At 52.4% G+C, this 12,025-nt stretch overlaps 3 protein-coding genes across 3 annotated transcripts; 1 reads left to right on the top strand and 2 right to left on the bottom strand.

Moving 5' to 3' along the window:
• Positions 1-2,737: 2,737 nt before the first annotated feature.
• Positions 2,738-4,049, top strand: ALTATR162_LOCUS3025 (uncharacterized protein; the record flags this gene model as incomplete). The annotated part of the gene is made up of 6 exons (XM_043310631.1): positions 2,738-2,861; positions 2,912-3,257; positions 3,303-3,431; positions 3,484-3,613; positions 3,663-3,901; positions 3,950-4,049. The coding sequence occupies 6 exons, from the start codon at positions 2,738-2,740 to the stop codon at positions 4,047-4,049; spliced, it is 1,068 nt and encodes a 355-aa protein (XP_043166566.1).
• A 2,151-nt stretch (positions 4,050-6,200) lies between these two features.
• On the bottom strand, positions 6,201-6,614 carry ALTATR162_LOCUS3024 (uncharacterized protein; the record flags this gene model as incomplete). The annotated part of the gene is made up of 1 exon (XM_043310630.1): positions 6,201-6,614. The coding sequence occupies one exon, from the start codon at positions 6,612-6,614 to the stop codon at positions 6,201-6,203; it is 414 nt and encodes a 137-aa protein (XP_043166565.1).
• A 3,392-nt stretch (positions 6,615-10,006) lies between these two features.
• Positions 10,007-11,815, bottom strand: ALTATR162_LOCUS3023 (uncharacterized protein; the record flags this gene model as incomplete). The annotated part of the gene is made up of 5 exons (XM_043310629.1): positions 10,007-10,654; positions 10,702-11,417; positions 11,465-11,538; positions 11,583-11,634; positions 11,683-11,815. The coding sequence occupies 5 exons, from the start codon at positions 11,813-11,815 to the stop codon at positions 10,007-10,009; spliced, it is 1,623 nt and encodes a 540-aa protein (XP_043166564.1).
• Between the last annotated feature and the right edge of the window lie 210 nt (positions 11,816-12,025).

Below are 12,025 nucleotides of genomic sequence, written 5' to 3'. Positions count from 1 at the left end.
GTTGTGGTGGTGGAAGAGGGCGAGTAGGACGTCGTGGGGTAGTCGCGAATACGTCGGGGCTCTCTAGTAGCACGTTGACGCTGCTAGATCAGGGCAGGTTTAATTGGGCTCGGTGGCTAGGTCCGGCAATGAAGGACTTGCGCAACAACAGCTCCGAGGAATCCTTCTTGTAGTCTTCAGAGTTTGCACCAGGGATGTCGCGAGCGTCGACGGCTGGATACGCTGGGGTTCTTGGGTTGCCGCTTTGATTGTTCAATGTTGACAGTAAGCGGGTCGGCGAGAAGATAATCGAGGCACCGACGGGATGACCTCAGACTATGTGCAACACAAGGATGAGGCTCTTGGGGCGTGGCGAGGATGCAGATCAGTGCGAGAAAGGAAGAGGTGAAGGTAAGAAGACAATCGAGGGGCAGCCACCAAATGCGATAGAGGGACGCATGCACATGGCCCGGGCACGGAAGTGTCGCTCACACAGGTTTCGGCTTGTTCGAGTGACGTCACGATGGATTTTCGAGTTTTCCATTACAGCCCGTGCATTACCTCCAGCGCACGCATTTGCCGTGCTTTTACTGGCGCTGCAGAAGACTGTCATGCACAGCAATGTATCCTGTCCTGTCAACGTACCCCACCACGACCTCGAAGCGCTTTCCGCATTCACTCGCGACCCTCCCCTCCCCTCACGTGCTGTGGGCCCGTGCATACCAATCCCTCACCCCGAATGGTGACATTGCAGCTATCTTGCAGCCACACTTACTCTTTTGACCACCAACATGCCTGGGCAGCTTGACTTGCCTTGAATGTACGACCTGGGCTAAGCTTTCCTTGTCTTGATAACTTGGGTCTGCTGACGGCACAAATACACCTGCAATATCGACGTATGAAGAAGGTAAACCTGGAAGATATACGTATGCCGATATCAATAGCCCCGAAGTAACGCAGTATGTTATAAGTCAGGTCTGTACCCTGATAAGCTGATACCTTATTTCCTTGTTCTCTTATCAATGGATGCAAACATTTCTTCGTCTTCAAGCTCAGCAGTGAAAATATCAACGACTCGTGAACGGTACCTGACTTCAAGGGCCGATTACCAGCCCTCGTGGCATCCCTGGTATACTGTTGCGTAATGATTCGTTTGCGGCTCGCTCCGAAAGCGTGTCAATGGTATGCTGCGGCTATCACGGAACATGGTAGCGCTCTGAAACATGCAAGCGATTGCTGACCTGTGGCCCTGTCAACTCGCTCTGTTGTAACGCACCCGAGCGGATATTCTGAAAATGCACGACATGAACTAGAGCATGTTCGTAGTCGCCAAAGGTGGAGACATGGGCCCGACAGATCTATTTGGTCAGCATTCAGCTAGCCTCGTTTGCAGCTAGCCATTATTGATGGAGAGGCAGGGCAGTCTGACAAGAGGCTCGCATTCAACTTCAGTTAGGGGACCGAGAGGCAGTTGATGAGAGTGCCAGGCTTAAATTAGAAACCCTTTACACTGGGGGAGAACAGCCCACGGACATGTCTAGCTTGAAAACGCCGTTGCACGTCAGTCCCACGCAGTCGAATGGTGTTGGCGCTGGCTGGGCGACGAGGTAAACTCTATCGTGGAGGCGTTCCAGATTGAGACTTGGGGGCTGAGTAGTTCGGAGCGGTTGGGCGATTGGGTGATAGTGCGACTGAGGCATCGTGAAGCCAACACAGCAGAGGTGTATTACTGCAGACTACAGGTACTGTATATAGAAGTTTGGAGGCACAGCTGCAGCGCGTAGTGCAGGGGCCGGTGTATCAAGGGGCCGTGGTGGACACAGTATTGGATTGCCGCGGGTCGTAAGCCGAGCTCATCTTGAAGCAGAAGGCCCATCTGCCAATGATAGATGCCTCTCGGATATGGCAGCCACGAGCCATGGCACCACGGCGTAGTACATGGCCTCGAGCGTCGTTAGGGCACCAACACCTCCCATTGCATTGCATCGCATCTCCACTGTCAGTATCCGCCAGCACTTTGCCCATCTACGCTCGCTTCAGCGCGCCCTGTTCCGCAGCTTGGCTCGTGCCATTTACCCTGATCGCTGCTCTAGCATCCACGATTGAATGAGGCTTAGCAGCATCGCGCCTGCCATCGTTGTCTTCATCACCCCTTCGTAATTCACGCCTTGCGCTGCGAGCAAATCAGCCAACGCATCTGCCTGCCGCATCTAATCGTCATCACGAGATCCGCCTGCAAACTAAACTACCAGAGACCACGTCGGCGGCGGGCGACATTGTTGATTGCACCTTCTCCAGATCCCGCGCCTTCCTCATCAACTTACTGGGGAAGGCACCTCCGCACGAGCCACAGGCAGCCCTGGAGTCTCCGATCTAGCTCACCAAGACGACCCTACCGTCCATACAACACCACCACCACCGTCGCATACGAAACCCCCGTCCGCCCTTGCGCTCCAGCCCGACCCCGCTCCCATTGCTGCTGCGATCCACGCTGGCGACCTCGCTGCCGCGCCCGCCCACGTTGCGAGGCCCCCCTTTGACGGGAGCTGCGTGTCGGATTAAGCCGACGGAAGCGTCACCAAAGCTCCAGCAACGCGCCAACCGTCACGCCGCCATCCGGACCAGACGCTCTCTCGCATCGCCGCTCATACTCGACGACGACGTTTCTGCGACGCGCTGAGCCTAGTGCTCCATCATTATCCCGCGCCCGACTCCCCCCCAACGCCCGCGGCCGCGAGCCGCACCACACGCCGGCATTATGGGCATCTGCATGAGCACCAATAATGACGATGTCGAGCAGAAGAAGCGCAGCCAGGCCATTGACCGTAAGCTCGAGGAGGACTCGCGACGGTTACGGCGGGAATGCAAGATCCTGCTGTTGGGTGAGTAGCTTCAGCCCTGCGGCCTCTACATTTGCTAACACTCCCTACAGGCTCCGGAGAGAGCGGAAAATCAACCATAGTCAAGCAGATGAAGATCATACATCAGAACGGCTACACGCAGGATGAGCTCGCCATGTACCGCCTGACCATATACAAAAACGTCATCGACTGCGCAAAAGCCCTCATTGGCGCCATGCGACAATTCGACGTTTCCCCCGAGAAACCAGGCAATGCCGAGCTCTGCGACTACCTGCTCGAGTATACAGTCGACCCCGATCCCGAGAAGCCCCTCGATGTACGGGTAGGCCAAGCCATCACATCCATGTGGAGTGACCCATGTGTCGGCAAGGTCCTGGAGCACTCGAGCGAGTTCTACCTGATGGACTCCGCGCCATAGTATGTTTGCGCATCCCTCTCCGTCACCACCACTGACTCCCTCAGCTTTTTCGACGAGGTAGAAAGAATATCCGACCCCAACTATGTACCTATCGAATCCGACGTTCTACGAGCGCGTACCAAGACCACCGGTATATACGAAACAAGATTCACCATGGGCCAGCTCAGCATACAGTACTTGTGCCCCTTCAAACCACGTTTCGGTGTTTAGGCTAACATGAAACAGTATGTTCGACGTAGGGGGCCAACGGAGCGAGCGCAAGAAATGGATACACTGTTTCGAAAATGTCACATCAATCATCTTCTGCGTGGCATTGAGCGAATACGACCAAGTCTTGTTAGAAGAAAGCTCACAAGTAAGTAATAAGGCCGACTATTTTGTCCATAACTGACTCGCGCCTCCAGAACCGAATGATGGAGAGCTTAGTGCTCTTCGACTCGGTAGTCAATAGCCGGTGGTTCATGAGAACGAGTATCATCCTGTTCCTCAACAAGGTCGATCTGTTCAAGGCCAAACTGGCGCGATCACCACTCGGCAATTACTTTCCAGATTACTCCGGCGGCAATGATGTCAACCGCGCGGCGAAGTATCTGTTGTGGAGGTTCAACCAAGTCAACCGGGCACATCTGAACCTATACCCTCAGTAAGAGGCTTCCTCATCAAGCCAACCCACGCATGCTGACCTCGCTAGTCTCACACAAGCTACCGATACATCCAACATCCGACTTGTCTTCGCCGCCGTCAAGGAAACAATACTACAAAATGCGCTAAAAGACTCCGGCATACTATGATCGTCCACACAACACCCACCCCGATATGTGACGGCCAGGCATACGACCTATGAGTGCTTCGGCATGCTCAGCTTCCTTTCCGCCATACCCATACACTTACATAATACACGAGCCCTTTACGATCATTACTCCCGATCGTGCCACTCATGATGCACATCCTCGGTCACGAAACGGGAACTTTGGGAGATATCATTGCCTCTAGCTATCCATACAAAGAGCGCAGCATTGGTGTTTTTGGCGTTTAAAGATTCCCTGGGACTTGCTCCTTTCCTTCTTATCTTGGATAATGGGAATGTTTTCATCACAACATTTTTTCCTCTCTCTCCTCGGAGCCAGTAGGACTTTTCGATCGATTGCTGAACTTTGGTTGCTCTTTGTTCCCCCCAAATCTTGCTTCTCTCTTTGTCTGATTTATGTTCCATGGACTGCTGGGAGAGCCAGAGAGGAAAAAGTTGAGTGCACATCCATTCCAATTCCCTTTCTACGTAGGCCGGGGTTTCGCCCGCTAAAGAGAGGACTTGTATGCTATATGGTCTCTCATTTACGATATGTCTTTTTATTTGTGTTTTATTCAATTTCCATTTCCCCCGACACGGTCAAACAATGAGGAGGAACTCTAGTTTATCGATTACCAAACTACCACGACCTTTTGCGACGGTTATTCATGGCGTCGAAGCGTTCGCGCAGATATAATGTACGCCGCCACTCTTCGAATACCAATATATCATATTGAGTTGCATATACTACTTTTGCCTTTTGCACGTAGCAAGTTTTGACTACCAAGGTCAAGAACAGCTTGAGCAAATTTTGGACGTAGACTTCCCACGGCAACTCTGCTCCATCCATCCCATTCCACCACATTGCCCCCCTTCCATTTAAGCCAAGGCTCCGGACCCCGAGATCGGAAAACGATATCATCGTGGCTGTGCCACTATCATCATTCCATTCTTCGTGCATGCACCCTGTTCATCCAATCTAATCAATAGCGCCGCCACGCCGCAACATCCGTAACCGCGCGTCCTTCATCCTGCATGTCTGCGCAATTGCGCAAGACGACGACAAAGCACCGAGTAGGCGGGGAAAATCGCAAAACGTCATGATTTGTATGTAATCATGTGTGGTGAAGAGCTCGTGGTACGTCACTCGAATTTCCCACTACGCTAAGACGTGAGAAGAAAGAGTGATGCATTTGGGGACATGCAAGAGATACATGGTGCGCTGGTCGGACTTGGATGTAGCGAGAACATGATCATTTGCTCTATGACTTCTCGAAATTTGCTGATTAAAGGACGCGGGATTCGAAGGTCTGCCATGAAGGGAGTTGAGAGCGGACAGTGCTGTGAGACGTGTTTGTTTCACGTCATAAGAGTGTCGCATGTTTCATACGTTTAGTCATTGATCTTGTCCTTTTGACTGAGTATCCTTGTGCTGCCCTTCTTTGTCTATTAGGCGGGATAGAGAGCTACATATAATCAATTGCCTAAAAGCATATTTAAAAAAAAAAAAGTCGTGTTCGTGGGGGAGGAGCGGGGAGACCATAAGTGCGGTAAGCTCGATGATGCACCCGAGAAGGTTATCCGCTTGAGGAAACCGGAAGCGAAACTATGTGCGCGTGGGGAGGAGACCTTGCGTTATGAGGTACTTTGAGAAGGGCCGAAGAAAGCTATCGTTTGCTGTTACGCGATACAAGAGGGGTTTGCTTTACCTTGAGAAGCAATCGTAGCCCTGTACATGATCACTGTTCGAAGTCTGGAAAGAAGTCCGCATAGTCAACCATGAAGGTGAGCAACTTGGAAGACACGGACTCCATCACTGTGTAGAGAAGAATGCAAAAGGCAAGTGCGGTTTTATGATCATGTTTGTATTCATAGTATGTGAGTCCGTCTGTTTACTGCCTGTTCCCGGCTAGTCGACCCCTCAAGTAAACGCCTGCCCATGCCTGCCCAGCTCACTCATACCTAACGGCCGTGAGGGTTCTTTTGTGGTATATCGACTTTTGTATGAAAGAAAAAGGAAAAGGTATCGTGATATCGTTAACGCCTGTTCCCGCCCGCTGTTCCATAATGCCGCCCGCTCTCAAAGGCATACAATGTGTTGCTTCCTACAACTCCTCCACAGGGGCACACAACTACAAGCTGCCGCGTTCGCGACCTAGTGCATGTTGGACAAGAAAGTGTGCTTCTCGAAGCTCATGCGCCTCTTCCTCTCAGCGTTGCTCATCTCCGTAGAAGTGCTCGGTGGAAGCGCGTGCTTTGTATTAACCGCCAGAGGAGCGAAAATCTTCGGGCCAAGGATAGGTGAATCGGCAGCCTTGGTGGTGGGAGAAGATGGCGCGCTGATAGTGCTAGCCTCTGAGGGTGGGGCTGCGACACTGTTGATGCTTGAGACTGAGGAAATAGACTGGTGGCGCGCGGAGATAGGTCGGTTGGATAGAAACCCGTGAGCAGGCACGACGGGCTCGGTGGGAGATGGAAGACCGGCAACGGACTGCTTCTTGACGGGAGTGTTGACAGTGAGAAAGTTCTTCGGGAATGGAATGTGGTAGGTTGAGCTAGTGGAAGACATTTCGCCAGGTTGGATGTTGATATATAAGTGGTGGATTGTTGGTTAGAGGTGTGGGTTATGGTTGGAAAGAGCTGTTTTGGTGAAGATAGTGTTGGTGTTCTGAAGAGTGAGAGGAGACAATCGGCACGTCTTATATATGTCCGAAAGATTAGTCGTAATTGTGAAAGTATTCAAGTTCGGTGTTGTGCGTGGGTACCACGGGTAGCGCTGCCAAGTAAATTCCGCTGGGGGCTCGCGTGTGTCAAGTGACCTCTGTAACTGGCTGGAGCGTTTTGATGATCTACCAAAAGTAAGATCCGACGCGCTTGAGTCTCCGGTCAATCTGCTTAGTGCGTAATCTGAGCGTGGATAGCTCCGCTTAGCATGAAAGAGCTGGATCCAAAATCAATATGAAGCCTGGGGTTGCAGCGCGGGATGTCGCAGATGCTTCCGCACGCTGTGTCTTGGCCGTGGAGCTGTAATTGACCCTGGCGATCGTGCGTCCGGTGCGCTAATGAAGCTCCGCTGTAGATGGCGCGGTTCGTCCGTGGATTGATAAGACCGCAGATGCACTTGTTTCGCGTGCGTAAGCCTCTGACTGCGTCTGCGTGTATGATCGACCTAATTTGAGGCTGATTGTGGGTTCGAATGTACTTGGCAGGTTCTTGTCCGCCAGTAATGGTGCGTTGCTCGTGGATCTGGGGTCGCCGTAGATAGAGACGTCTGTGTGTTTTGGTTCCAGAAAGGTTTTAGGAACGTCAAGACAGGACAAGTTCGCTTGGCGGTCTCAATACTTTCGACCTCTTGGGCGACTATCAAGGTGTCTTGGCGAAAGGTTAAGATGTTTGACGCGGCAGAGTGGAGAATTCAACGATTCGTAGCGGAGGGAGAAACAGATACTATAGACCAAGCTGATTACTTCTGGGCTTAAGAAGGGGAAGGGGAAGGTATAGCTTTTCGGCTTGACAACGCGCCTCGGTTCAAGGGCACCCAGCAGGCTAACCAAGTCGATTACGAATAAGTAATCCGAGATAGAAGCGACGCGAAGCAGCGCGTGAAGCAAGCTCAACCTCTAAGAGCCGTGCATCGCTGTGGAAAACTGGGATACGAAATCTCAGCATGCATACCCGCTCTTTGCAAGCCCATGCGGGTCCTCACCAGTCGGTGCACAAGCGCTAGATGCTGAGATGAGTGGACCGAGAGTTAGTAAAACCCACCACGTTGGTGTAGCTAGAATGCTCTGTGGTTAGATCTCGTGGGATGTTTCTGGCTGCATGGAGTAAGAGGATGACGCGACCCCCTACACGTCGCAGGAAAAACCTCGTGCCATAGGCTAAATCTCTCGCACATGCTGAGTACACAATTGACCTTGCATAAGGCGGCCGCGCTCAGAGAACGCCAATTTCAGTGCCATGTGGTACTAATTTCCTTTTCAATGGACGTTCCTGGGGAATCTAGCCGGTGGTGAGGAGCGTGCTTCGCATCATGCGGGGGTGTACAGGCCGCAGGCGGATCCGCGCCCCTGTGTGTGTTTGGTGAGGATAAGCCGAAGATAGCCTGGATGCTTATGAACGAAGGAGTCGTTGCAGGCGCCATGGTGTGATGAAGGAAAGATGTGCGGGCATATGACGGACCTGAAGGTCGAAAATCTTCCGAAGCTTCCTTCGGTGACACTACCGTATCTCCGTTTTTCCTAGTAAACGACGACGCATGTAGGCGAGCACGGCGAGTTATTCCATGTCTACCTATAACACCACCACGCCTCCAAAGCTCCAGGCCTTCTCAATACAACATGACGTCTACACCACTCAGGCAGGAGATAACACCACCACGCCTCCTGTATTCAACCACTGCTTGCGTGTCCCTTTATCCATTTAATCCACCGGCTTTGTGCCGAGACATGCAGCGTCCATCGCCGCGTGGTGTGCAGCATTTTCTACAATTTACAATGATCTTCGCTATGCAAGGAGCTACGGTGTAGCAGCTAGCACAATTATTGGATGAGACAGGCTTCAGGTCCAGCTTAAAAGTCCAACGATCGCCTTATCTTGACTTCTGACCTTCGATGACATGCAGCAGAGTCCAACCGGAGTCCAACGGCAGAGACTCTGTTAGCAATGGTGTCGTGCATGTGCGCCAGCATGCACACAAATCGCTGCGATTCAGCTATAACTGTGGGGGGTTTGAGTTGGGTTGGTCTACATAGGTTGCTATTGGATGTCGATAGACAGCAGGCAATGACAACATCGCCAGACAGACGGAGCGGACCCGATCAAACTATAGACGATATATTCAACTAATATATGTGCTACTTGCCCTGAAGCGCCTTGCAGTCGAACCATATGCAACTGCCACATGTGCAGTACCAAGGCTCATCCTACAAGCCAAATTCTCCGTGTTGACCTAACCTGTTCACTCCACCCTCTACAAGTTCTAGTATCCAAGATCTTGCCACATTCCAGTGGGAGTACACCAAGATGACGGCGGCTGCTGCGGGAGATGCGCACTAAGTATCTCGTGTAACAAGCGGTGTGAACAAGCTCCCCTAGACTCGCAGCTAGTGTGGGGTTAGCATCCGGTGAACAAAGAAGTAACCATGTGGGGTAGCTGGTGGGAATTATTCCCTGGCTATACATCCAGAGTAGTTATTTGTATCTCGGGGAAGCGGTCGGTCTTCTTCCCAGTTCAATTTATCTGAGGCATAGAGCAAAGTAGATTTAGGGAGGTCGAGACCCCCATGTCTACTTCGAAGAAAGACGAGGCACCAAGAGTGTCCTGTCAGAAGGTTGACAACCAGCTTGGTGGATAACAAATACTGGATTGTCTGAAGTGCTCTACTGGGCCCTACACACAGTATCGCGGAGCATTTGACTACAGTGTTACTCATGCATTGAATTTGTACGAGAGCCCTCTCGTGCCCGACACCTCATGAAACAAGGAGCCAGGCATTTCAAGGAGTGCACTACTTGGTATTTGTTCTTCCAACGTTCCGTTAAGAGTACACCGTATCGTATCACGGGACTCCTGCAGGCTCAAGGCCTGCATCGTTGGTTTTCATGTTGTGTAGTCTTGTCCGACCATCAGCTGCCACGACATCGCACATCGTCCAGAATCGGGCGCTGACAAAGGTTGCATAAGAAGGAAAAGAAGAAGAACAAAGATGGACAGAGAGAAAAGGGGAAGTTAGGCAAGCAGTATCAATCTTGCCTTTGATGTTGTAACTTACTGCATGTGTGGCCTTAAGCATCATAGGTATCCTCTTCATCGTAATTCATGCCACATTCTAGGCTTCTGGGTGCCCGACCATAACGCCATATCGCCCATCAAAGCCCTGTGGGCAATGCCCGTACGCCTTGCTAATCGCATATTCAAACCCTTGAACCATTTTTACCGTGCGTTCTATGGTCGTTGCCCTAATCATAGTGAAGGAAAAGCTGGCTCATGCTCTCTCCATGGTGGTTCCTACGGATCGCCTCTGCCAGGAGGTTATCAATGTTGATGACCACCAGTTTATCGGGGCTCGCCTGTGCAAGCTTGTGTTCGGGGATCGGAAACGCGTTCGTGATGACGATCTTGTCAATGACATCGCAATTGTTCAACTCCTCGAGACAGTTACCACCAAAGATACCGTGGGTCGCGAAGCAGTACACCTTTGTCGCACCGCCGCGTTTGACCACAGTCTCAGCGGCTGCGATCCACGACGCAGATTTGTCCATCATGTCGTCGACGATGAAGACAGGGCGATCCTTGACGTTGCCGACAAGAGTGACCATGGTCTCGAGCTCGGGGTTTTTGAGGTCTTCTTCTTCATCTTCAGAGGATGCAGCGGCATCGTATGTGCCACCTAGGGCATGCGAGTGTTCGGTCTCTCTGTTGCGCGTGGACGAGGTAGTCGAGATGAAAGAAGACATCATGTGGGGGGGTATGTCGTCGTTCTCGCCCTCGGACGGAGGGCGGTTGCGCCAGGTGCTGTGTGACGTCGCGGACATTGACGGGGAGGGGTGTGTATCGTCGACAATGTGACCTTGTACGAGTCGCCCATGGATGACGTTCCTCGCGCGCTGTGCATGTTAGCTTTACCCAATAGTCTTTTCTGGCGCAGACAAACTTCATCAGTGTACTCTTCGGCACCGCTCTCGTCCGCACTCTGCTCCTCGAGCTCTTCCTTGTTGTTCCCGACATCAGTTCGTATGGGTTCCAGTGGTACCTCGGGCTCTACGATAGAGCCTGCGCGCATCGACTTGGACAGTGGATGGCTACCGGTTGGCTCCGACCATCCGTTGGCTCGCCTTTGCAGGGGATTTGACGGTAGGCGCTTGGGACCCGATTTGCTTGGTTCGGCCTTCAGGTCTATTGTCATCTTACTGATAGGCGTGATGTCCGCGTCAGCATCTAGCGCAGCTTCCACTAGATCTGGTGTCTCGTATGAGCCATCCAACCTAAGTTGCTCGAACATGGCGCTCTCGTTCCAATGCACCGCCGTGCCTGCCCTCCGCCTGTCGGTTGTAACAATGCCGAAGCTGAGCTTCAGAGCGTCTGCCAGCGATGTGACACGCTTTGTGCCACCAGGGTTCTTGCTGACGACCACGGCCTCCCTCCAATTGGGCACATTGACGCGTATCCAGCGGGCGAGGAGGGGTTCGGCGACAAGGTTATCGACGGGGCATTTGAAGAAGCCCTGCATCTGGGAGGCATGGAGGTCGATAGTCATGACGTGGCTGACACCGGCGATATGGAGAAGGTTTGCGACCATGCGCGCGGTGATGGCCCCGCGGTGCTGCTTCTTCTTTGACTGGCGCGAGTATGGGAAGTAGGGCATGACGGCTGGGGGTGTCAGTAGCTGGTATCGAGCCCGCATGAAGGCCAAGTACCTGTTACCGACTTGGCTGAGCCGCCTTTGCAGGCAGAGATCATAATCAGCAGCTCCATAACCGAGTCGTTGATTCTGACCCATTAGCCGTTGACGCAGAAGAAGGCTGGGCTACACACTTCTCGCTTCCACTCTGGACGATGAAGACATCTTTGTTCCGGATTGAAGTGTCTGGAGAGGATCAGCACGTGAAAGAAGCCAGAGTGCTGGCATACATACGAATAGTGACAGAAGTCTCTCCATTCTTGAATTTGCCCAAGGTTGCGGAGCCAGGCTTCATGCCCAGCCGGTCGCAGATACCCTCGACAAGCTTGGGGTGCGAAGACCCGCCAAAGACGAGTGCGCCCCTCATGGTGGGCGGACCGAGTAGAGTGACGTTCTCGTAGTGGGCAAACTGTGGTGAGGGCTGGTGAGGCCGATGGTGCCTGTCAAAATTGTTCGACATTCTAGCTCAGGTATGGGCCCTTGAGGGGTTTAGCTCGGCCCCACTCAATTCGCCGAACAAGGAAACGGCCACCAGTCAACGTGTGCCTGACTCGCGATCATCAATGTGCCTAGAGGG

Source organism: Alternaria atra (genome assembly GCF_907166805.1).
Source record: "Alternaria atra isolate CS162 genome assembly, contig: 22, whole genome shotgun sequence".
Taxonomy (NCBI): domain Eukaryota; kingdom Fungi; phylum Ascomycota; class Dothideomycetes; order Pleosporales; family Pleosporaceae; genus Alternaria; species Alternaria atra.
Note: the sequence above shows the minus strand (reverse complement) of the source record. Positions and strands in the feature narration are given on the sequence as shown.